This window comes from Centropristis striata, chromosome 22 (genome assembly GCF_030273125.1).
Source record: "Centropristis striata isolate RG_2023a ecotype Rhode Island chromosome 22, C.striata_1.0, whole genome shotgun sequence".
Taxonomy (NCBI): domain Eukaryota; kingdom Metazoa; phylum Chordata; class Actinopteri; order Perciformes; family Serranidae; genus Centropristis; species Centropristis striata.
The window spans coordinates 17,460,440-17,486,298 of NC_081538.1; the positions used below are offsets into that span (position 1 = coordinate 17,460,440).

Sequence of the window (25,859 nt, forward strand, 5' to 3'; positions counted from 1 at the left end):
AGGGATATTTTTTCCCTGTGTTTGTGTGTGTGCAGGGGTGCGGCTTCCCAACTCCACCTGGTCTCCCCGCCGCAGCTGCCTGCAAACACCTCATCACCCTGCAGTATATCTACCTCGGCGCTTCATTCATTCAGCACCAGAACGTTTCACCTCTCTAGTGGTATACTCGATTGTGGTTTCTCAGATCTTTTAGTACACTCTCCGAGTACTTTTCTTGGACTAATGTTTTTTCATGTTTGCTGTTCCCAGGAGTTTTTCCCTGTTCCTGTTCCTGTCCGTGTTCTCGTCTCCTCGTCTCCGCCCCGGTTCCATTGTGGATTACCCCCTTGTGTCTATTTCCCTGCCTGTATTATCTGTTGAGATAATAAAGACTATTTCTGTTTTTTCACCCACTGTCTGCGTTTGGGTCCATTCTTCAGGGAACCTTAACATCTTGACTGGCTTTTAGGGAGCTCTGCTCTCTCTTGGGTCAAAGTCTTGTATATCTTTGACCCATCTATCTTCCCTGACATCCTCCCCTATGCGGACTTTGTTACTCATTATAATACTTCACCTGACCTGACCGATCCCTTTTACATTGCGCATACTTGATACATTTGACTCTTTTTTTGCTTGGGCAGTCCATAGCTGAGAGGTTAGGAATGAGGCCTGTAACCAGAGGGTCGCCGATTCGGTTCCAAGGTCCTAAGTGAAGGGAATCTTAATCTTTTGATAGAAAAATGTTGATTAGTGAAGCTTTAAACTGGCACAATAGCAGTACCCTGAACAAAAGGCCAGAATATGTAGTCAGATTGTTAACATTGTTGAGCATTAGAGGTTATAAATACTCTGTAACAACCACTGTAATGGTTGATAATGGGGTTTTCCTAATTTTCCTAATTTCCAATATTTGCTTACTATATTTGAATACTTCTGCATGTGGTCCCAGTGTTGCAATTGCATAAATTGAAGATGACTGGAAAGCTGAGACTCTTGTGGATTCAATTAGCCCAATTTTATTCAGTTCTGATGTATCAAATGATTTGGTCTTGTAATGTGGTATTTTGGAGGAATTTTAGATTGAAAAAAAAAAATCTCAAGTAAAACAAAAATGGTCAATTTTGCACAAAACCTGTATAACAAATGGTATCACACAATGGCTGCAACAGCTTGGTGAGCATGGGAACGGCCTTCATATACTCATATCATAATGTTCTAAACCCTTATAAACTTTAAACTTTCAACATTTAAAGAGACACCTAGACAATATTATAACTAGAAAAACTTCTAGTTATAATATTGAAAAAGATATCTAGAAAAGGCTCAATACTAACTAGTTGTAACTATTGAACCCAGCTGAGTGATCAGCCATAGAGGGTGGGTATTGCTGAACAAAGTCCTTTGGATAGATTACTTATTGGCTGCATGTATACGTGTGGATCCACTGAATACTGAAGGTCAGCCTTTAAACCAGTGCTTGTAGTTCATTTTTCTTCCTGATCGAACACAGAGCAACATGTTTTGAAGGCTCAGCTGTCTGAGAAGGGCACTGCTTCCCATGAGGAGCCAGCAGGGGAGCACACTTCTGAGGAACCTTAATGAAGGGATTTGAGCTGATTCTCTGCTACAGTTGAACACCAAAATATATTCATTTGGACAGCAACCGCAACAGCAACGTTCAAGAATCAGTTACTGTAAGGTCAGTATGTAATTACATGTATTATCTTAACTTATTTTTTAGATCTTTCTTTAAAAGCAGACTGGGCTCTGGCAGGTCTGTGCAGCTGTGAAAACAGCTTCATCTTCTACATACTCTTCTTCGAGGAAGACATGGTTTTAGTCAGAGTACTTTGTGAGACGATCTCTGTCTTATTTTTTAGTATGTCTTTGTCTTGTTTTACATTTTACTCTACTATTCATGCACTTAATTTGAAGAAACTCAGATCCCTTATGACTGATACAGTTTTCATGTTTACTCTGAAGTTTTATACATTTTTAACTTGCTGTCCTTGATGAAACTTTTTTTCAGCGGTTTTCTACATTATTTTACAGTGAATGACAAATTAAATTAACTGTGATGCTATACAACATTCTTTCAAATACAGATCATTTCAGTCATACATTTCAATAGGCCACGTGACTTCACTTTTTCACTCTGCTTAGAGGTCTGTAACTTATTAAAGGTTTTTACAATACCTATATAGACAAGATGAGAGGGATTACTCTGGTAGTTAAGTTAAACATGTGTCTTTTTCACAACAGAAAAGACATTTGAGGGCACGATGACCTGATTAAATTGTCTTTGCTGGCCAAAGTACACAAGACAGAAAAAAAAACTTTTTTTACCTGCTACACAGACAGTTTTGCAAAGAGATAATGCAGTTACTTATGCAGTGGAAGCACATATATTAACCAAGCACCGGGTTAATATCCCAATAGAGCAAGGCTATCTGGCTAAGGCTTAATTGGAGCAAGGGAAAAACTATAGACTGTATATAAATAATGGACGTAGTCACCGTGACGTCACCCATTGGTTTGTGGACTGACGGTTGGAAGCATCGAGTTCATCGTTACACTCGTCGCCATCTTGTGTCGCCGGTTTCCGATATATATATAACGTTATATATAACTTTATTGACACGTTGCCGTGGATACACATTGTTCTGCTTCTCTCCTGATGACGGCTCGCTCTGTTAGCCACCTGTCAATCAAAGGTAGCCACGCCCCAAATCAAACGATTCTTTATCTTCTATTTTCTTCTAAATGGGGCCATTATTACGTAGAACTATTAACATCAAATTGTCTTGAAAAAGATTTTTTACTAGTGATTGAGACCATAGTGTTGTCCTAAAAAAATTCTGAGGTAATAAATCAAGTGAGAAGTTTTCTCATTTTGCATTGAAATTAATGGACAGAAATGTTTCTGCAGCCAAACTTAGCTCCCCCTGCTAGAATTCTCGGTAGAATGCGGCTTAAGGCACTTCCTGGTTTGCCGCCCTGCTCAGACCCGGAGGTTGCCGCCTGGGAAAAACTGACATAGCCATTTTCAAAGTTGTCCCTTGACCTCTGACCTCACGATATCTGAATGAAAATGAATTCTTTGGGTACCCACGAGCCTCCCCTTCATGCTGATCCATGCAATTTGAGGCAGAAACCATGCAGTTTGTTTTTTTCTGCATACTGGAGTCCCTAAACAGTCTAAGAGCGGTTTGTGGATTTAATGAGCCCAACTTTATTCATGTTTGACATAGTACATTAATAGGTGTAGTCGTAGCCATTTCATTGTAGCAAGATCAATTTTTGAAACTTGACCTCACAGTATAAAATGAGCTGTTGTGAGCACGAGGATAATCACAGCCTCATGGAACTTTACAACCACAAACTACAGACCTGGAGCATTCAGATGATGGATGTCTTGTTAAATTGACAATAAGTTGGTTTCTCAGCAGTTCTCTTGATTTCTCACCATCCAATCACCGAAAATACAATTCTTGCAGAAATCTTTTTTTTTCATACCAAATCACAGCATTGATTTTTATGTGGTGTTCATCAAGGTTCCGAATCTTAAATAAAACATGATATAAATAAATCAAGGAGATTTTGCTCCAAGCACTTGAATTAGTAGAAGCAGATGGAAAAAAGTTGAGATGCCACAGGTAAAAACATTTTCACGCACTGTTACATTTTGGGTTTTTTGCTTCCATTACATGTCAAATATAGACACTTATTGGTTTATTTTATTTATCTTTTTACACTTTGTTAACTTATGTCTGTAGATTTCTCCTTAACTCCCCAAAAGTTAGTATTAGATAATGCATCATTTGCATATTCAAACATTTCATAATGTCAGTTATATGTACAACACTGTAAAAAATGTTTACCGTAAATCAAAGAATAGCACAAAACTTTTACTGTCATTAACTGTCGGAAACACACAGTTTTGCTGTAAAAATATAAAAATGTTTATTTAAAGTTAATGGAGAAATACCATAATGTCACAATGACACAATTACCCTAAAAATAACGGGAACATTCAGTCTAAATTACAGTTTTTGCTGATATTTACATTTAAATTTACAGTAGAAAACCCACTAACTGTATTTTTTACGGTGAAGTTCTGGCAACTGTGCCAGTATTTTACCGTAAATTAAACAGATTATTTTTTACAGTGTAATTCAAACATAACTGTCTGGAAGAGTTTCATAACGATATCGTTTTCTTTAAATGTTTATGATATGTATCCTTAAATTTAAAAAAAAGTGATCAGATCTCCCAAACAGGTTGTTAAACACTCAGTATTTACACAGTATGAAACATTTATTTCCATGTGCTCTTTGTGAAATTGTTGTGTTCCCTTCTCTTCACACAATGTTCTTTTCAAAACCAATTTATCACCAATTACCAGATCTAAATCAGATTAGATCCTTGTGGCATGCAGAAGAAACTTTTACTCATTACTAGGATGCAAGTAAACACAATTTCCTCTGCTCGGCTGCACAGGGACACTGTGAGGAAACAGACCGATGGAATTACTCGAGAACCAAAACATGTCCCAGCCAGAGGTCACCCAGTGGGAGTCAACACCACACCTATCTTCTGCAGGTACTGTAACATTTCCAATAGATCAGAAGAAAAAGTTTATGATTCTGTATTATTCTTTAAAAAACAGGAGATCCAGTCTCAGACAAATGATTATTCATTATGTAAACAACTGGCCTTTCAAGGGTTTAAATTCTTATAATGGATCAATATTTGACAGTTATGACCAGGTTTAACCACTGGTTAAAGATTGAACCATTATTAACTGTGAACCATTTTTAAAGAGACACACAAGAGGTAAGAACAAAATGTCCCTCTTGTGCTTTACAGTTCTTTATACAACACTTTGCTTTGGCTTTACATTAGTCCTAAATAGGGTTGCAAAGGGGTGGAAGATTTCATGTCAATTTCCGGTCAATTTCCAGAAATTTTCCATGGGAACTTAAGCTGGGGAATTTTGGAAATATTGAAAATGGAATTGTGGGGATTTATGGAAATTAACTGGAAATGGGGGGTAATTTAAACCAACTGTACACTATAAAAAAAAACAACTGTTGTTTTTACAGTAAAAAAAATGGCAGCTGGGTTCTACGGTATAACTTTTAAAAATATTACGGTAAAAAGATATTGGCACTGTTGATTTCACGTTTAAGATTTCCATTTTATTCAATTTTTTACCGTATAAATAAAAAAAATTCCATCAAAAGAAACGCTGTTCTGCCATATATTTGACAAGAAAATACTTTATAAATGCCGTATAAATTAAAGATTTTACCATTAAAAATGACAGTACATTTTTGTTAGAGATATGGTGTTTAGTACATTTAACAGTGGGAAAAGGTATTTTTTACAAAAGATAAATGCAAAAATTACAGTGGTGGCTTGTGTTTATATATATATGTATATATATATATATATATATATATATATATATATATATATATATATATATATGCAGTTTAATGCAGAGGCCTGTTAAAGGCCATCCCTCAATTTTGTACATTCTTAGTTTATTCCTGTTAATTCCCATAAATTCTTGTTAATTCCCATGGAAAGTTTCCAACTTTGAAAATTGCCAGAATTTTGCAACTCTAGTCCTATAAAATATTTATACTTGTGAAATCGATAGGGTTTCCACTGTGATGAGCTCATTGTCTGAATATGTCTGAGTGTCTGAATTATTAACAGGCACTGATGCAACAGGGCCTGCACTTCTTTCATTCGTAGCTAGACTGTAGCCACAGCACTTCAGGGATTTAATTTGTTGTGCAGTTTAAAAAGCACAAAATCTGTTTATAGAACAATGATTGCATACACCTGTAGTCTAGATGTAAAAGCCCTGACAGCATTTGTATCAGGCCTCTGCATTAAACTTCAATACAACATTCAGTGTTGTAACCCTCCTGTCCTCTACCCTCAACAGTAAACAACACTATAATCGTGCTGGGAGTGTTGACCTTTGCCCTCCAGCTGTGTTTGGTTCTGCTCTTCATGCTGAGATGTTGGAGATTTGACGGCAAAGTAACAGAGGCTCTCAAACAGCCAGAGGCGCTTAACAAAGATGTTGGTGAGCGAAAGCCACATAGCTCATATTTCATGCTTCCAGGTGTGATTGTGTAGCATTTTCTGTACCCATATCAGTGTTTCCTGATTATATATTATATATTTTCCAATGTGCAAAAATTGTAAATTTTTAAGTAAAATGCATCGATTTTGTGCACTTTGAGAGCTAAATAAGAGAAAACACCTCACATAACATTTTCACAAAAAGCCCAAATTTAGTGGCCTCTTGCAGATTCTAATGCCACTATTCCATCATATACACTGATCTTAATCATTGCATATTTGATTTAATTATTGTAAAGGAGAATAAAGGTTCTTGTATGTTTTATTTAAGGCATCTTATTTTGACAGTCTTCTTGTAAATTCTGTGGTGGGTTCTGTTTACACACTGTGCTCTTATATTGACAGTCTTCTTCTTCTTATTATTTTGAAAGTAGCATGTGTTCAGCGACAGGAAGTAATTCAGACCGTTAGGCACAGTTTAGCCTTTTGTGATTATAACAACTTTTATTATCAGCTAATGCTAACCGAGCGGTCGAATGCAGCAGTTTGTTTGGATCGGTTTAGATGACCTGTGACCGGTCGGACAAGTTGATGGTATTTCGTTCAGTAGAGATCATGCTGGAGTGGGGTGGGCAGCTCGGTAAACTCGGGATGTCTGGAAGGAGGCTGCCACAGTCTAGGTCATTAATGCGAAACCCTGGCGCACGTGTGTTTGTGTGCACGCTTTGGGGCGGAACTTCGCCGCGCACAATACAGAGAGCAGACGAGAATTGTAAACGCACAGCCATGTAAAGATAGAAATAACATGCCGTCGTGTAAATAGGATAAATGGACAAGATATATATTAAAAAGGTAACCTTAAATGACTTGTGTTATGATTTGGCGCTATATAGAAAATAAAATTAACTTGATCGTCAAGGGGGGTGGGGGGTGCCGTTGTACCAATATAATTGTAGGGGAAACACTGCATATTATTCAGGTTAAATAACACGTTGAAGGAGTAAAGTGAGAGAAGCACCACGTGAGAACTCTAACTTGGTTTGCCATGGTTTGAAAATCGTCTTGTCAATCATCTTCTTAAGTTGAAATAAGAATTTTTGTCTGGATATTTATGCTTCAAAAAAACAAACAAAAACATTCTCTTTTTATTCCTCAGAGCCCTCATCTTTTCACCGAGAGATTTATAAACAAGCCAGCTATCAACTCTGTGTCATTGGTGCTGCTGCTGCTCCACCATCTGCCGTGTCTGCAGCAGATGAAGAATATGAACCCTTCACAAGCTCCCTGCTAGCACCTTCCATACCCTGGGACCTCGTTCAGTAATGATCTGCTCACAATTCAGCAAATCTTCTCACTTCTAAAGTGCGTTTTAGCACCTTTTAGTTCACTGTTTTGGCTTAACAGCCTTTAATGTTTTGAGTCTCACAGCTGTGTTCAGTTAAAAAGCTCTGATAAACCCACTTTAAGCTACCAGCACAAAACCAAACATCAATAGCCCCTTTCATAGTGCTGTGAAAAGGGGATCACTATAACTGTGTAGCCTATTAGCACCATGCTACTGCGTAGCACTGCTCTGTCGCACGTCACTATCGTCTCCTCCCACCATCCTTGTTCCGCGACGCCAGACTGCACAATGAAAGGGCACGAATATCACGCCTTTGCGGGATTACTATAAACGCCCTAAGGTGAAAAGTCGGTAGAGATCTTTACGGCAATATATTTTGGTGGTGTTGACATTTGCAGGACCGCACTGTGAAAGGGGCTTTAGTTTGTTCTCTCCAAACAAGCAGCAACATCCGGGGGGCTTAAAAATATATATATATAATTTAAAAAAATAACCGAATTAATTAGAGGCTTTGTAATTAATTAATCGAAATTAATCACATTTTAATCGCATATAAATATTTGACCGGAGAACAGTGAGAAGTAATTTTTTTCACATGGATTTTTAGTATACCATTGAATAATGACTGAATACATAAGCTTAAGCAACGAAAATATTGTTTATTTTTGTTCAAATTCAACAGACCAGTGCAATTTTTGCCGTTAAGCGTAGCAATAGCATATTTAGAAATATAGTACATTTCAGAAATTCTATAACTTGCACACAACCATGCTCTTATCGACGCTTCCATCCGTTGGTTTTTTGTAACAAAATGTCCCATCATCCACGGGGCCAACCAAAGCGCTCTCATCAGCTTCTTCCTTCATGTTCACTGTGGTTTGTTGTTGTCTGAACTCATGAACGCTAGTTGGTGCTCCAGTATAATCGGTCCGCCTGAAACTCATCCAGTGAGAAACGTTCCGCGGTGCAAAAATAAGTGAGATTAAAATGCATCAATTTTTTTTATTTTTGTGTAATGAATTAATCTTAAGTAACGCGTTAAAGGATAATGATATACATAACCCTTACACCTCTTTTACTGACATTATCAGGCACTTCCAAGATGGCGATGGCCAGAGCCACAGGAACCACCTACTTTTAGCTTTTTTGCGGCTTTTTAGAAGCCTCTGTGTGAAGTCACGGTGACTATCTTCGTATTTTATACAATCTATGGCTCCAAGCCAGCTGATTGAAATACGCCTTAATCAAATGTATTTCTTGCAACATTTCAAAAGTTTGCTCAGAATTCATTTTCCAATTTAGTGAAAAAACGGCTTCAGTCAGCAGCTGCACGGAAACAAAACTCTAAATAAACGCTAGAATTGCTAAGTGTTAATGGGTGTAGGCAATATATATGAACTGTCTAAGGTAGTGGTTTTCTGCTTGTTGTGTGGCCCCCAATTGGCAAAAGAAATTGTGCAGAAATGTGATCTGCACTAATGTGACACTTACCCCAAACAGCCATGAATACCGCAAAGAAAACAGTTGCACCATTGTCAAAGAGATGGGTGACCTGAGTAGAAGAACACAAAATTAAATTAATGTTTTACTACACTACGTATCTAAATCAAAACCCCATAGCCAGACTTAACTGATGGCTCACTCATCCAGAGTAAAAGTTACACATTGAGACACTAAATACATTCTAATGAGTACAGAGAGTACTCTGTGAGTACAATAGCAAGTGATAACATCTTTAAGGAATAGTTTGTTTGGTTGCTAGGGCGACATTACCTTGGCGTAGATGCAGCTGTCTGACAGTCTCAGGTACGGGCAGTACTGGTCACAGATGGGGCACATGATGATGTCAGTGGACTGGCAGATTTCTTTACTGGAGAACAACAAGTTGGCCATTAAACTCTGGTATGGTTTGTTAGGGCAGCAACTAGGGTTGCACATAAACGATTCGATTCGCATCTAGATACACAGGTTACGATACGATTCAAAAACGATATACTTTTTATTAGAAACTGATTCGATTACGAATCGATATAGTGTAAGAACGATAGGATTTTATTTCATCCTACAGTTAATATTTGTTGTAGATATTTTATAATGTGTCACTCACAAGTTTTATATTTTATTTATCTCCTTTTATTCGCCATGGAGTTAAAAATCTGTTTTATTGTGGGTCTGAACAATAAAAAGACCACAAACATCTTTCTACATTTATAATAAATTAAAAGAAAGATCGTTCCACAGGCTTTTTTTGTCATTTCCATCAGTCCCACATGAGGCTGATCATTCCTGATCATTCATATCACCTAATAAAACATTGTCTGATGTTAAGTGGACACAATCATGTCTGGGATATTAAATATAGAATTTATCACCTGGATAGTCTATATACAGACACAAATAATAGGCTAATAAGTAAATAATATAATATAAAGGCATTACCAGGCCCCTGAATAGGACACAGTTAACATACAAATACAGAATGCAGGTTGTTATTCATGTGAAGGTGTTTATTAAACAGAGAAAACACTTTTTATTATTATTATTATTGTTATTATTAGTGCATGTCTACAGCTGTTAAAGTGACTGACAGCTGATCCAGCTGTGATCCGCTGCCGCCGTCATTAGAATCAGATGTCGCTTCACATGACGCTTTGAAAGGAAAGGACGTCTCAAGTCTCTTAAAACATTTCACAAGTGAAGCAAGTGAATGTGCAGGGTTTTTTTTTTGTGATTATTTTTATCTTAACTTTATAAGTTGTTTTCTTTTGCACCACTGTGTTTCAGATTGTCTTATAAAGTGATGACATGGCCTTTTTCATTTCCATCTTAAGCATTTACTTTACTAAGTCTAATTTCCTTTATTTCATTTAATGCTATATTGTGAGTTACCAGAGACAATTTCACACTTCATTGCCTTATCTGTAAAAATAAATTAGCTTTGCATTAAAAACAAAGGTATCTGACTACTTCACTAATCAACTGTCTATCTGACCTGTACTTATTGAGCACTCGTGAAGCATAAACCTGGACTTAGACTTAGACATTGACCTGTTCTTCAGTAGAAAAAGATTTTTCCAAACAACTACTAGCTCTGGGGACGCTTATATTTATCAGAAAACAGAGAAGGTGTGTTTACCTGACCTGGCAGTGCTCCAGAGTGAAGACGCCATACAGGAATACCAAGAGGCCAACCAGAGCTGCAGGAAACAGCATCCCTGTGTACCAGCCGAGCCAGGCAAAGTACAGGCCGATCTTCTCTCCAAAGTACCTCCTAAAACAACAGCAAAACCAATTAAATCAAGGTGGCAACCTCCGGGTCTGGACAGTGAGGCAAACCAGGAAGTGCCTTAAGCTGCATTCTACTGAAAATTCCAGCATGGGGCGCTGACGTGACTGCAAAAGCATTCATTTCAATACAAAATAAGAAAACTTCTCACTTGATTTATTTCCTCAGACTTTTTTTTTAGGACAACACTATGGTCCCAATCGCTAGTAAAAAATCTTTTTCAAGACAATTTGATGCCCCAAACGGGCAGTCCACAAACCAATGTGTGACGTCACGGTCATTACGTCCATTATTTATATACAGTCTATGATTAAATCACAGGGTTTTAGTATCTTACAAAAAATTCATATAAAAATATATTGTGTATCTGAGGTCTGTGGAAAGTAGCTTTTCGCATTTAACTTAGTTAGCTTGTTCTGTGTTGTGATTAAAAAATATTCTAAATTAAAACTCATTTAAAGTGTCTAAATGTTTCACCTGATGAGGTCCAGGGGTTGGTACTTGTACCAAACACCCCACCAGGCCCAGCATTCATACAGCAGGTGCCGATGGTTCTCAGCTCCATGTGTTCTGATGGAGTTTTTGCTGTGGTAGCTCCCCTGTTAAAACAGATATGGAGAATCATTTATGTATGTAGTGTTGTAATATGAAATCCAGGAACACATTATAAATGGTTGTGTGGACATTACCTCATGAAGAGGGAAAGCTGCCTCATATGAATTATTGTTCAAAAGACGATTAAGCCCTGGAATCAAAAACAAAGATTTTTTAACAAAGAGAAACAGAAGCCGGATGCCGTCAGTTGAGCAGCTGTGCAGATACTAGGGCTGCTTTTTCATTGTAAATTCAAAGTAAAATTCGTAAAATTTGAAGCTTCATTCATAATACCTGAATATTAAAATTCTAACATTGAAATGGTGCAGTAGGGTTCGTTAATGGACAAATGACATACATTTGATTTTTATTTTTTTTATTTTTTATGAAAAGTAAGTGTTTTATGGACTTGCAGACGTTGACCATAATCGCTAAATCTACTTAATCTCCCACTATACGAATACATACTTCCTACGGGCACTGCACTAGTGGTCTAAATTAAAACTCTCAACAGCAGTCTTTGTACTATGTAATCTGATGATGGGAGGATGAAAGTACTTTCAGGCTGTTAGTTTACGTTAGCTTGCGTTAGCATTGCAGGCTAATGAACAGCACAATGATAATTCTACAAAGCAGTTTAGGATAAGGGCTACATGGGTTTCACAGACTATTAGTTATTAAGATTAACTTTAGCAGAATCTCTGTTTTTGAGTTGAAGGATCTGCTCATCAGACAATATAATCAGGATCTCTCTGAGAGCACATATGAGGAGAAAAATGAGATGTCAGTTGCGGATAAATGCTTTATAGAGACTGCTTCCAGCTCAGCATTTCTTAAAGATGGCCACTATCATTTACCACTGCCTTTCCGGGATAAAGACAAGGTTATGCCTGATAACCATGGTATGGTAAAGGAAAGCACACAACATTTGAAATAAATATAAGAAAAATGAGATGTGTAGTTGGTCAAGGAAAGGGAAAAAAATGGGGTTAGGGTAATAATTGTATTGTAATTATTGTACTTTTTCATAATGACAGATCACCCTGTTCACTGTCTCCACACAGTGTTATACAGGTGCATCTCATTAAATAAGAATATGATGGAAAAGTCCTTTTCCAGTTGTTCAAGTCAAACAGCCCCAACTAAGTATTGAGTCATATAGATGGACATACTTTTCAGAGGCCAACATTTCATATTAAGCATACTTTTTAAAATTGGTCTTTGGTATTATTCAATTTTTTTGAGACACTGAAGTTTAGGTCTTCATCAAATGTAAGCGATAATCATTATAATTAGAAGAAATTAAAGAAATTAAGACATGAAATGTTTCATTCTGTGTGTAATGGATCTATATAATGTCTTATTTCAACTTTTTGAATTGAATTACTGACATAAATAAACTTTTCTATGATATTCTAGTTTATTGAGATGCACCTGTGGGCCTCCATTCTCCTCACATTTCAAGTATTTCCAAAATATTTCACAATGGCCAGGGAAAAAAACTCACCCATCTTATTTTTACCCTCCTCATATTTGACCCGCTGGAGGATGTGGTGGACGATTCGACTTCTGGTGGCGTTGTTGAAAAAAGTGTCTTTATTGTGGATGATGAAACTGCAGTGAAACAAAGATTATTACAAACCTGTCAGCTGTGAAGGATTATTATGTGTGTAAGAGTAGTGGCAAAAGTACAAAACAGGAAATGGAGAAAGGGCCAAGCACCCGAGATAAATAACAAGTTTTTAAAGGACTGTTCTGTAAAAACTCACTGATGTATCCTTGATCGACAGAAGGGGGCGGTAAAGCTCTCGTTCTCCTCCAGGTCGGGCAGAGTGTCGTTGTCAAACTTCATGGGCTTGCGGGGAAGCCAGCCGCGAAATTTGTTGATGCGCTTTTCCATCCTGAAAGTGAAATTTGTGTTAAATGGACCAGAAGAGATGTTTTACTCCATCAGCTGATCTCATGCAGCCTTTTTAACCGAGCACTCACCTGCTCATGAACTTGTGCCGTCGATGCTTGTAAAAGATTTTCCTCCTGGAATATGTAGGAATAATACACTTTGTACTTAGTACACTTCAGAGTATAATAACTGAATAAATGCTCCTCCTACAATTGATATATTTATTATTATTACTTTATGGTTACTGTTTCAGTTATACTATGTTTTACCATGACTAATTTGCTGCTAATAATGATTGTGATGATATTACAATGATGGCATAAGCATCAGGAAACGGAGATATGGTGGAGTGCAATATCTTTTAAAGGTATGCAAGATTAAAAACCACCAAGATCACAAATGCAAACTAAAAAAATTGTCTTAACAAAATAGTGTCCGACTTCCAGATCCCTGTGCTGTTAGTGAATGGGTAGAATACATTAAACAAGTGGTCCAATATTTAGTTCACAGATATATTAAGTGCTTAAAACTACGTTATCTTTGGTCATGAACAGAACATCAAAACCATGGCCTAGACTCTTTAGTGTACAGGTGCATCTCAATAAATTAGAATATGATGGAAAAGTCTATTTCCAGTATTGAGTCATATAGATGGACATACTTTTCAGAGGCCAACATTTCCATATTAAACATACTTTTTAAAAATTGGTTTTGTAATATTACATTTCTTTGAGACACTGAATTTTAGGTCTTCATTAAATGTAAGCCATAATCTATATAGTTGGAAGAAATTAAATCAATTAAGACATGAAATGTTTCATTCTCTGTGTAATGGATCTATATAATGTGTTATTTCCATGTTTTGAATTGAATTACTGACACAAATGAACTTTTCTATGATACTGTAATTTATTGAGATGCACCTGTATTCAGTTTTAAAATGGGTGTAATGGACATAACATTAACTCTCTGAACCCCTTCATAAAAACAGGCATTATCGTTGAAATTTGAACTTTCTAACAGTCCTTACATGGATAATAGGTTATGAGTTTCTGGCTGAAAACTGAACAAAACGTATTTCAAAATAAAGACTTTTTTTCAAATTGTGAAATTTCTGTCAAATTACTTCATTCGACATATTTTATTTAAAATGTCTCTAAAAAATAAATCGTTTGTAATAACTAGATCCTGTATAAAACAATAAATTCTGCTCTCCTCACTGTCAAGCCATGATTGTTTCTGCTGAGACGAACCATCACGTGACAATTATTTACTAAGATCAGACAGAACTGAACGGCTGTTTACACAGAGCTGAGAGGAGAGGACAGGAGAGGTTGTAAAAATGCAAATATAGCATGTGGAGCCCCATTTCCCCACAATATTCATGACACTTGTGGGCACTTGGAAGAGTGTTGTTTATTTTATTCCAATTAAAAAAAAAAAATTATCAGAGAAATTCTTTTTCTTTCTTTTTTTTTTGATGATTTATGGCATTATAACTAGGGATGGGTACCGAATTCGGTACTTTTATAGGTAGGCTACCGACCGAATTCCGTCGGTACTACCGAGTACCGATTCAAGTAAAATCAAACGGTACCATGTTTCGGTACCTAAACGGCGTTACCTTTAAACTGATCATTGATTTCAACCTGTTTTCATTTGACGTCTTGATTAACAAGCGTGCTGACGATCGCACTATTTTTTTATTTACCTCCTCGTCTGGTCCTGTCTGCTCACCGCGGCCACTAGCCACTAGCTGCTGCCCTCTTCCAACCCGGCGCAGAGACGAACAGCCGGCTCTAGGTGTGCTCGCCGCCAGCTGCTATCTCTCCAATGTCTCTACCCGGGCTTGGCCTTCGTCTGCCTCCAGGTTGGACCTTCCTTACTCCGTTTGCTTTCTCCATTCTTCTGTAGATCAGTCATTAACAGCTAGCAGCTAGCTGCTGCATCTCTGGTCCTCCGCTAAAACTTCGATCTTCAACTCAGGAATATTACCTGCCACTTTACTCCAAACTGCCTCGCTGAAATTAAATCCCTCAGACTCCTGCGTCATCCTCGATATGTTCACAGAGCAGCCCAACTCAACTTTGTTTATTCCAACCATGCTATGCCCACAATACTGTCTGACCGGCGCTGCGCTGCACAGCTACGACGTCATCACAACAAATCACACGTGCACTTGCAACCTTTTTTTTTTTTTTTTTTCTCCGTGCACTTGCCACCTGAGAGCGCTCCTCTGCATTCTTTGATAACACTCCAACCTTCATGTTACAAAATGCACGTTCACTCAACAATAAAGCACTGCTCATCCTGGATTTTATATTGTTTTGATATATTTTTTAAAGTTTATATTTTCAAACGCAAAAGTACCGAAAATTGGTACCGTTGAGTACCGATACCGATTCCCAGGTACCGGGTATCGGTACCGCATCGGTTCAAATGTGAACGGTACCCATCCCTAATTATAACTGTGTTATTCTGCACAAAAGTCATATATGAGTTGTTCACACTTCTAGCCATGATCGTGCTGATTCCATAGAGCTTCATGACTTTTATAGTGCAGTGAAATACAAGATCACGGTGAGTAAAATGTAAAATGAGCTAAACTACCCTGAATGGCTTGGGGTTCAGAGGGTTAATTAGTACAGAAGTAAATTCTACAGGTTACCTTTAAGTTTACTTTAAGATACTTTTAGGAATTTGTGTTGACTCACCTGAAGGGCATGCGAATGTTCATGAGCTCTGCGTAGCGACAGAGAACATCCCATGGTGCATGAACCTTCAGAAAAATCACGTCACTGTTTGTTAAAGAGGCCTGAAAAGAAAGCAAACATACACAACTCAGAAAATCAGATAGTTAAAAGAAGAGAGAACTCCATAATATCATCTTGGTGCAGGCAGCAGCATCAACATGTATTCAACATCAATATGTTTTCTGCTTTCCTTTACTGCCTTGCAGAGTGGGAGTCAGTCTAAAGGTACATGAATCAGAAGCTGACTGGAAAGAGACCTAAAAATAACATAATGACTGACTGCAAAAAACGTCTGTTGGAATAGACAAGAACTATTATTTTCCCCTGCATGTTCTAGATCAGGGGTCGGCAACACTGCAAAAAAAGGTGTGTCTAAAAACAAGATAAAAACACTAAATCTGAGGGAAATGATCTTGCTGCACGGACAGATAATTTCACTTGACAAGATTTCGTAAATTAAGATTATTAAATCTAGAAATAAGCATGTTGAATACTTAAAACAAGAAATGAACTCTTAAAACAAGATAAATTATCCAACACTTCTAAATCTAAATTCACATATATTTTTTGGGCATTTTAATGCTTTTATTGACAGTGACAGAGTGAAAGGGGGTGGCAGAGGGGAAGACATGCGGCAAAGGGAGCTCAGGCCGGATTCGAATCCGGCTCTGCCGCAGCAAGGACCCAGCCTACATGGCAAGCACTCTACCAGTGTGAGCCACCGGGACACCCCAATTTTTTTTTGTCTTGATAAGAAACAAATAATTTACAGTGCACTCTGCTCGGGCCAGTTCATCGCTGCTTGCAGCTTTAATTTATCTTGTTTTAAGAGTCAATTCCTTATTTTAAGCGTACAACATGCTTATTTCTAGATTTAATAATCTTAATTTAAGAAATCTTGTCAAGTGAAATTATCTGTTCATGCAGCAAGATCATTTCCCTCAGATTTTGTGTTTTTATCTTGTTTTTAGACACACCTTTTTCTGTAGTGAACCTTTACTAACTAAAGAGCCATTGTTGGCTAAAAAAAGAGAAAAGTATCATAATGGAGCCGCATACCTTATTTTGAGCCTTACTATGAAGATGAAACAGCCTACTAAGTCTAACTGAACCTACCCATAATACTAATAGGTCATAATGTACTGAATATACATAGGCTGAATAGCAAAATATCTTTAAAGTACCATTTGAGAATTAACTATTTAAATTTGTGAGTAGGGAATGGACTGTATGAATGTAATAATGAATGTAATACTTAATTACTTATTTGAATAATTTCTGATGATTTTTAACCCTCTGGAGTCCATCTATTTATTGAAAATACATGTTTTATTTACAGTAATAACTTTATTTATATATGATATGTAGACAAGCTGAAAAAGCCAGTTGAAAGTGCATCATAGGAGCTTTCACAGTGTGCCATTTATGTTTCTAGACCATTTTTAAAATGTTAATTTTCTTTCTACAATGAAAACTATTCCTATTTTTAATTTACATGCAAATAGACTGTCTTGTAGTTTTATTATTTATTATTTTTTCTGATGTTTTTGTGTGTATAAATGGTTTTAAAAAATGGTACATTTCCATAGACACCTGTGTCTTTTGTTTGTATTTTCGGTTCCTGGCAGCTTTATACTTTAATTAAAATAAAATTAAAAGTCAGACTGATAGCCAAGTTTGTGTTGAGAAAAAGGAGCCATGCATGTGATGTAAGGACAGACTGAAAGATGCTAAACAGAGACAGAAATGAATGCAGAGGAAATTGACAAATTTGAACCAAAATCTCCTGGACTTCAGAGTTTTAATGATGTCTACAATGTTTCATTGTTTTTACATTTAAGTATTAAGTGATTCATTTTTTTTTGGACCCCAGGAAGTCTAGCTCGTCCCATTTTGGTGACAGCTAATGGGGATCCTTTCAACAATTAACAATAAACAATAATGAGCATTTATTAGTATGATTTTGTCAGAATGCAGCCAGGACCCAGGTGCAAATCACACTAAAAATATCTCAGGAGATTTGGAATTGAAGGAAAAACTCAAAACTAGGCTTGATGTTGGCAAAATTCAGAGGTTAAGATGCAGAGCCATAGACTTTATTACTCTGGTGCACATTTTAGTTGACTAAAAATGTAAAAAAATAACATAAATGTAATGCCATACACATTTATATAATCCAGGAATACAAATTGCTTTGGGCCTACACCAACAATCAATGAAAATTTCAATGTAAATACAATAGAAAATACATTTCATTTGGTATAATGTTTTTTTGTGGCAGCCACAGGGAGCCACTGCAGACAGCCTGAAGAGCCTCATGTGGCTCCAGAGCCACAGGTTGTCTACCTCTGTTCTAGATAATGATATGATGACCTTGATTCAACTGCATTGAATCAGAAGTTAATGTACACACACGGATCAGAACATTTTACACTCTTTCATGTGAAATAAGAATTGCTAAATAAGAAGCAGCAAGGGAGAAAATTGCTATCATGTTTGTTTAGGCACTGTGATTGGTGGCTACCCAATAAGAGCCACGACAGCACTCTGCTGTCAGACTGTGTGTGACTGGGAGCATTTTAAAATTCAGCAATATGGCCATTGAGATTACACACATTATAGGACTGAGCATTAAATTGCTTTTTCATACAAATTGGTATTGATTTGGCTGGTGGTGCACACTGTGTATGCAGGTTAGCCAAAGTAATCACAGCAGCCAAGTCTCCGTCAGCACAGGAACCTACCAAGCTTCCTGTTTATTTGCTGTCATCACTTTTTTAAAGATGTGGCTATTGTTGCTCAGCAACTTGGCCAGAAATTGAAAAACTTCAAAACTTTACTGAGCAGTGGGAGCAAAATAATTTTTATCAACACAGAGACGGATGAGTCTACGGAGCCCCCAAATTGACATGAGAAATCTCGACTTTGAAACTCAAAATCTCAGCATTGCAACCTTGACATTATGTACGAGATAAACTTTGAGGCTTAATTACGCTGTTTTAAGGAAAATTGCCTGACGCACGATACAAAGGGAATGGAAGATCTGCAAATTGCAGCATAAACAAAATTATTAGTTAACTACAAATGTCTGTAAAACATAACTGGATCATATTGTGAAGAGACTGTGTGTTCCACATGGCTACTTAATATTCACATCAGATCGTTCCACATGGCGTAGGACATGTTGCAGCATTGCACTGTTCGGACGCCTTTTAGTGGAGCTCCGCCCCCTTGTGTGATAGGCCGACACCTGGTCAGTAAAGCGGGTCAAGATTTGGATTTCTTTTGTTTTTTCTCATGTGACTTCGGGGGCTCCAGGGTCTGATGTGATTAGAAAGACTCGCCACGCCCTAAAGCATACCCTGCTTTAAATTCTATTTTACTCTAAATAGGAGCAACCTTTACTAAATGCTGTGTCAAAGAAGACTTGAGACTAGTGATTGAGACCATAAATTCATTCAAAAAGTGTTTACTGAGGTATTAAATCACAGGAAAATTAGGGTAATTTTCTCATAGACTTCTGTACAATCTGTACAGACTTATATTACTTATATTTTAAACCAGTGGAGTCGTCTCCTTCTGGCCAATAGAATTGATGCAGGTTTAAGGCACTTCTGCATAGGCTTCACTTTTCAAGCCTGAAGTGGTTAAATCAATTTCCTTAACACAGGAAAATGGATAGAGAAAAGTCGAACGCAAGAGAAAAAATAGTCAAAATGAGAAAAAAAAAAGTTGAAGCCACGAAGAAAAAATCAACATGAGAAGAAAAAAGTTAGTCAAGAGAAAAAAGTCAAAATTAAAAAAAAGTCAAAATCATGAAAAAAAGGTCAAAATGAGAAGAAAAAAGTTAAAGCTACGAAGAAAAAGTCAAAATAACAAGAAAGAAGTCGAAGTCACGAGAAAGAAGTCTAAATGAAAAAAAAAAGTCAAAGTCACGAAAAAAAAGTAAAAATAAAGAGAAAATAGTCACACGTTAATCTCATATTTCCTAAAGCCATACAAATATTTTTACCAAAGCAACTGAGCTAAATATTTCTGGTCTCATGGAAACCAGACATCAAACTTCAGATATCTGTATTTTAATGTAAGGCCAGTACTGACGTGAGCTGTACCTGAACCATAATATAACAAGCAGCGAGTGTAAATGTTCTCTACCTCCTTTTCCATGTGTAAGCCCTCAGCTCGGATGTTGCGCTCAAATATCTCCCTCTTCTCTGACTGCGAGCTGGACTTCCTGTAAACCAGGATGTAGTCAATGCGACTCTTTTGATCGCTGAAGCAGAGGCCGCTGGACTTACTCCTCCCCTGACAGACAGACAGACAACAGAGAGAGTCTACTACCTTTGACATTACTTCTCATCCATTGATTATCATGGACAGGAGGCCCAGAGATGTAGTTTCACCACTGACCTCTGGGAGAGCAGAATCAGTCTTTGTGTTGTCGTCTAGGATGCTGCTGTTGGTTCCCGGGTTCAGCAGGGTGGAGTCGTCATCTCTGGACGGGCTGCTGATGCCCTCTGACCTTTCTCTCTCAAGCAGCACATTAACATCCTTCACAGCTGGAGAGAAGATTAGCAGAGTGTAAGCAGCCTAGTAATGCAGTACAGTCTGCTGAATAAAGAGCTTTAAACCGAACAGACATGGAAATGAAAACACTTATCTCTCTGGCTCACTAATTCTCCACTTTGTTCACTAGATATTCAATTGAATAGAGAAATAAAATAGTCACGTTTCAGGCCATAATATCAAAATAATGTGTGTAATACAAATAAAATCTCTCTATGAGCTGAGGGGAAGAGCAGAGTTGGTGCGTGTGTGTGTATATATATATATATATATATGGAGTATATAGAGGACAGAAGCTGCAACAATAATTAATATGCCATTAAATGTACCAATATAATATTAAAGATAAATGTAAGAATTAATTTATTGATAAACTATGAATGAATACAAACATTAAATAATAAATAAATAAATAACATACATACATACATAAAAAAGTAATTATAATAATAATAATAACGTAATAAAAATAAAAAATTGAACTAAGCCAAATAAAAAAAGAAGCAAATCATAACAGAAACAAAAGCCCACATTTATGTCTCAATACATTTTAAATATTTTTTTGTATAATTAATACAATATTAATTAATTCTTTTGGAATTTATTTTTGATTTTGGCAGCTTCTCTCCTCCATATAGGCACCGCTTTTTGCAATGAACCTAATAATTTCAGTCATTAGTCATATAAATATATAAAAATATTTATAAATGTTTAAATGTTAAAAATGATATAGGGTTCATCATTTCATTGGGATCTGTTTTTCGGGAGCCATCTAGTTTTTGGATGTCATGTTTTGATATAAAGGTAAAAATGGTGTCAGAACATGTTATTTCATCGAGGGAGAGCTATTAGCAATGAAGTAACTTTTTTTTGCATTTATCATTAGTGAGGAAAGAATTTTCCCAGCTAATGTGATGTAATGTGACTACAGAAGAAAGCCTTTTTCTGTTATTTGATGAACTTCTGAGGAGAGAGCCTGTGAGTGTATAATTATACCTGCTACATAGTGAGGACCGTAAAGTTTTTAACCAACAGAGTGAGGACATTTTTGGGGAAGTAAGGACATTTTGAGCCATTTGAGGGTTATGACTTAGTTTTAAGGTTAAGGTTACCATTAGGTTTAGGTTAGGGCAGGGGTAGGCAACCTGCGGCTCTAGAGCCACATGAGGCTCTTCAGGCCATCTGCAGTGGCTCCCTGTGACTGAGACAGAAAAAAAATTATACCAAATTAAATGTATTCTCTTTACATTTTAATTTTCATTGATTGTTGGTGTAGGCTCAAAGCAATTTGTATTCCTGAATTATATAAATTTGTTGCTTATACGGCATTACATTTGATGTTATTTTTACATTTTCAGTCAACTAAAATGTGCACCATAGAGTAACTAGAAAATTTCCTCTGGGGAAATTCTGAAAGGGCCATGGGGGCTACTGCCGGTGTGTGTACACTATGATGAGATTCTTCAGAGATGTCAAACTATGCCCTTTAACCTCAAAATGTGTGTGTATGTGTGTGTGTGTGTGTGTGTGTGTGTGTGTGTGTGTGTGTGTGTAATTAAAATCACATAAAGTTACCTGTGTGTGTGTGTGTGTGTGTGTGTGTGAGCGTGTGCGTGTGTGTTTGAAGCGTATGTATGCATGTGAGAGGAGTGTGCATGCTTACGCGCATGTGTGTGTGTGCATGTATCTGTAACTGAAATCACATCAAAGATCAAAGGCAATCAGATCAAAGCAATCAACAGATTAACTGACACCTGTTCCGGCACAGTGACAGCAGAGGTAGACAGACTGGAATTTCTGGCCTCGAACAGAAAGCATTTTTGGCAAAACCATAATACCTATCATTGATCCGACTTCACTTTGAGCGTCCTGAGTTCTTCCTGAACGTCTACATATGTTTTTTTTAAAGAAAAATGAAAAAATAGCTTTGTTAGAGTGATCTTAATAAACTGTTCCATCTCCCTCTTTCAGAAATCTTCCTGCGTTTTTAATATGGGAGCCAATGAGGCTGTTGGTGCATGTTGGTGGCGCATCTGTGCGTCCTACGCCCAAACTATAACTCTGACAGCTTTACCAGAGGATTGTGAGGGAGAAGACAAATTTTCCTACGTTTCTATGTATAAATTATTTCTGTAGAGTGGAATTTGCGGCCTGGAGCGCAGTTTTCAAATTTATTTTTTGACAATTTTTTCTCTCCCTCTACACTCTGGTGATGATGTCACACACTGTGACACGAACATTCCGTGCAATACACACCCATTATAATCTCAGAATTTCTCCAAAAATGATCAAGGTCATTGAACAGGGATTAATAAAAAACTATATGACCTATCGAAACGTGGATTAATACACCAATACACAAGACTTGTGTCTACTGTTTAAAGTTTAAATGGAGTCTCTAGGTCAAATTATGCCGGAGAAGTAGATGTCCAATTATTGTTCTTTTTCGCAAATTTTTTTTCGGCCGTCCTATTCATTTCAATGCTACGCAGCCCCTAAAGGGACATGGTGAAAATAAAAAAAACCTTTGATATCTCGTGAGCACGAGAAACATTTCTCGTGAGCACGAGATATTTTCCCGTGAGCACGAGATGCATATTGCATGTGTGCATGGTGTCTGTAAGAACACCCTCTGCATTTCAGCTTGTTTCTGTATGAAAATGACATTACAGGAGTTAGTTCGGCTATATTTTGACCTGGGGCTTCATTATAAGGACAATGCTGCTTTACTTGAAAAAAAAACGACAGTTGTTTTCCCAAGATAACGATATAATTAATTTGAGATCTTGAGAAAACAAAACAATAGTGTAGTCCAGACACGTTGCCAGTAATGTGATGTATTTGTAACCCGGCCCGTGTGGGATGAGCCTCTCCACACCCTGGGAGTCTGCGTTATGTTGTTTATGATGATGGAGGGCGGAGGAGGGACCAGTCGGACACGGGTGATCGTTATATTGCGGCTCGGACCGCGTCGTGCTTTATTTCTCACAACGGCTGGCAGCTCAACCTTAAACAGTACAAGTAAACACTGGAGTGAGACAACAGAAAGTCTAAAGGCTTGTGTTGTGTCCTTACTGGTTTCCACACTAACTGGTTGCCGTAGATCTGCGCAGTTTCTGTTACGCATGAGCTGTCCGTGGTACTGAAACAACAATCGCCCTTAATGTGATAATTTTCTGTCTGATGCAGGTCTATGTTATGCTGTACGTTAACACTTTATCGAGCCTACTGATTGGGTACATCTGTAGTTGGCACTTTGTGCAATAAAATGATTTATTGTGCCGTGCGATAGAGCCGATACGCATGTTTTGTCTTTCCTGTTGTATTGTGTCCAGCCTTTATAAAGCTCTGTTGGGAGAGCTTGTTTTATAGGCAGTGTTTTGCTGTCATTTCCTTTGGTTTGTCTATATTTGTCATTTTTATAGTTCTACATTTTTACGAGTCCTTTTTCTGGGAAAAGATGGCCCATCCACTTCTGTGCTGGCCCACCCGAAATATTATTTCTGCCTTCGCCACCGGGTGTCTCCATGGATACCAGATGATGACTGAAAGATGCAGATCAGCAGGATTGCGGGTCACTAGAAACTTTGTGTATGTAGTGCAATCCGTTTTGGACCCAGAGGGAATACTACCAGTGGCGAAGGCAGAAATAATATTTCACACAAGCTCTCCCAACAGAGCTTTATAAAGGCTGTACACAATACAACAGTAAAGACAAAACATGCGTATCGGCTCTATCGCACGGCACAATAAATAATTTTATTGCACAAAGTGCCAACTACAGATGTACCCAATCAGTAGGCTCGATAAAGTGTTAACGTACAGCATAACATAGACCTGCATCAGACATAAAATTATCACATTAACGGCGATTGTTGTTTCAGTACCACGGACAGCTCACGCGTAACAGAAACTGCGCAGATCATAGCCTACGGCACAGTTAGTGTGGAAACCAATAAGGACACAACACAAGCCTTTAATCTTTCTGTTGTCTCACGCCAGTGTTTACTTGTACTGTTTAAGGTTGAGCTGCCAGCCGTTGTGAGAAATAAAGCACGACGCGGTCCGAGCCGCAATATAACGACCACCCGTGTCCGACTGGTCCCTCCTCCGCCCTTCATCATCATAAACAACACAACGCAGAGTCCCAGGGTGTGGAGAGGCTCATCCCACACTGGCCGGGTTACAAATACATCACATTACTGGCAACGCATCTGGACTACACTATTGTTTTGTTTTCTCAAGATCTCAAATTAATTATATCGTTATCTTGGGAAAACAACTGTCGTTTTTTTTCAAGTAAAGCAGCAATGTCCTTATAATGAAGCCCCAGTTCAAAATATAGCCGAACTAACTCCTGTAATGTCATTTTCATACAGAAACAAGCTGAAATGCAGAGGGTGTTCTTACAGACACCATGCGCGCATGCAATATGCATCTCGTGCTCACGAGAAAAGTATCTCGTGCTCACGAGAAAGTATCTCGTGAGCACGAGAAATGTTTCTCGTGCTCACGAGATACCAAAGTTTTTTTTTTTTTTTCACCATGTCCCTTTAGGGGCTCCGTACAATGCAAAATTTTGGGCAGTTTTTCGCGAAAAATTCGTATTCTGTAGAGAAAAGTAATAGCACACCGATCCAGATCAAACCGCATGTTTTGATGTATAATTTGTCCTGCAACTCTTCAAGTTGTAGGACTAGTAGCGGGATGAAATTGCGTCCGGAAGAGGAAGAAGAAAAAATCCACAGTATAACAGTAGTGCGATTGCCCCGTGGCCCTAATAAAGTCTACGGCTCGGCATCTCAACCTCTGAATTCTGCCAACATCAAGCCTAGTTTTGAGTTTTTCCTTCAATTCAAAATCTCCTGAGATATTTTTGGTGTCCAGCCTCTCATTTGCACTTGGGTCCTGGCTGCATTCTGACAAAATCATACTAATAAATGCTGATTATTGTTTGTTGTTGATTGTTAAAAGAATCCCCATTAGCTGTCACCAAAATGGGACGAGCTAGTCTTCCTGGGATCCAAAAAAAATTAATCACTTCACAATAATAATGTAAAAACAATGAAACATTGTAGACATTAAAAATCATCAGAAATGATTCAAATAAGTAATTAAATTCACAAGTATTACATTCATTATTACATTCATACAGTCCATTCCCTACTCAAATGGTACTTGAAAGATATTTTGCTATTCAGTTTATGTATATTCAGTATATTATGATCTATTGGTGTTATGGGTAGGTTCATTTAGACTTAGTAGGCTGTTTCATCTTCATAGTAATGCTCAAAATAAGGTATGCGACTCAATTATGATACTTTTCTCTTT

General features: G+C 37.5%; 1 protein-coding gene and 1 long non-coding RNA gene across 3 annotated transcripts in view; one reads left to right on the forward strand and one right to left on the reverse strand.

Moving 5' to 3' along the window:
• The window catches only part of LOC131960496 (anoctamin-4-like), a 68,083-nt gene that overhangs the window by 16,819 nt on the left and 25,405 nt on the right, over positions 1-25,859 (reverse strand). The window contains exons 3-13 of one of the 2 annotated variants that reach the window (XM_059325726.1): positions 20,373-20,521; positions 20,118-20,267; positions 15,924-16,024; positions 13,299-13,343; positions 13,079-13,210; positions 12,817-12,923; positions 11,405-11,460; positions 11,193-11,314; positions 10,566-10,700; positions 9,203-9,299; positions 8,921-8,981 (exon numbers count right to left, since the gene is read on the reverse strand). In XM_059325726.1, the coding sequence (XP_059181709.1) occupies positions 8,921-8,981; positions 9,203-9,299; positions 10,566-10,700; positions 11,193-11,314; positions 11,405-11,460; positions 12,817-12,923; positions 13,079-13,210; positions 13,299-13,343; positions 15,924-16,024; positions 20,118-20,267; positions 20,373-20,521 (1,155 nt within the window). The remainder of the gene's footprint in view (positions 1-8,920; positions 8,982-9,202; positions 9,300-10,565; positions 10,701-11,192; positions 11,315-11,404; positions 11,461-12,816; positions 12,924-13,078; positions 13,211-13,298; positions 13,344-15,923; positions 16,025-20,117; positions 20,268-20,372; positions 20,522-25,859) is intronic. The other variant, XM_059325727.1, reaches the window with a different exon arrangement.
• On the forward strand, positions 1,342-10,404 carry LOC131960497 (uncharacterized). Its single transcript, XR_009389687.1, has 4 exons — positions 1,342-1,678; positions 4,480-4,581; positions 5,942-6,085; positions 7,241-10,404. It is a non-coding gene; the product is annotated as an uncharacterized LOC131960497 (long non-coding RNA).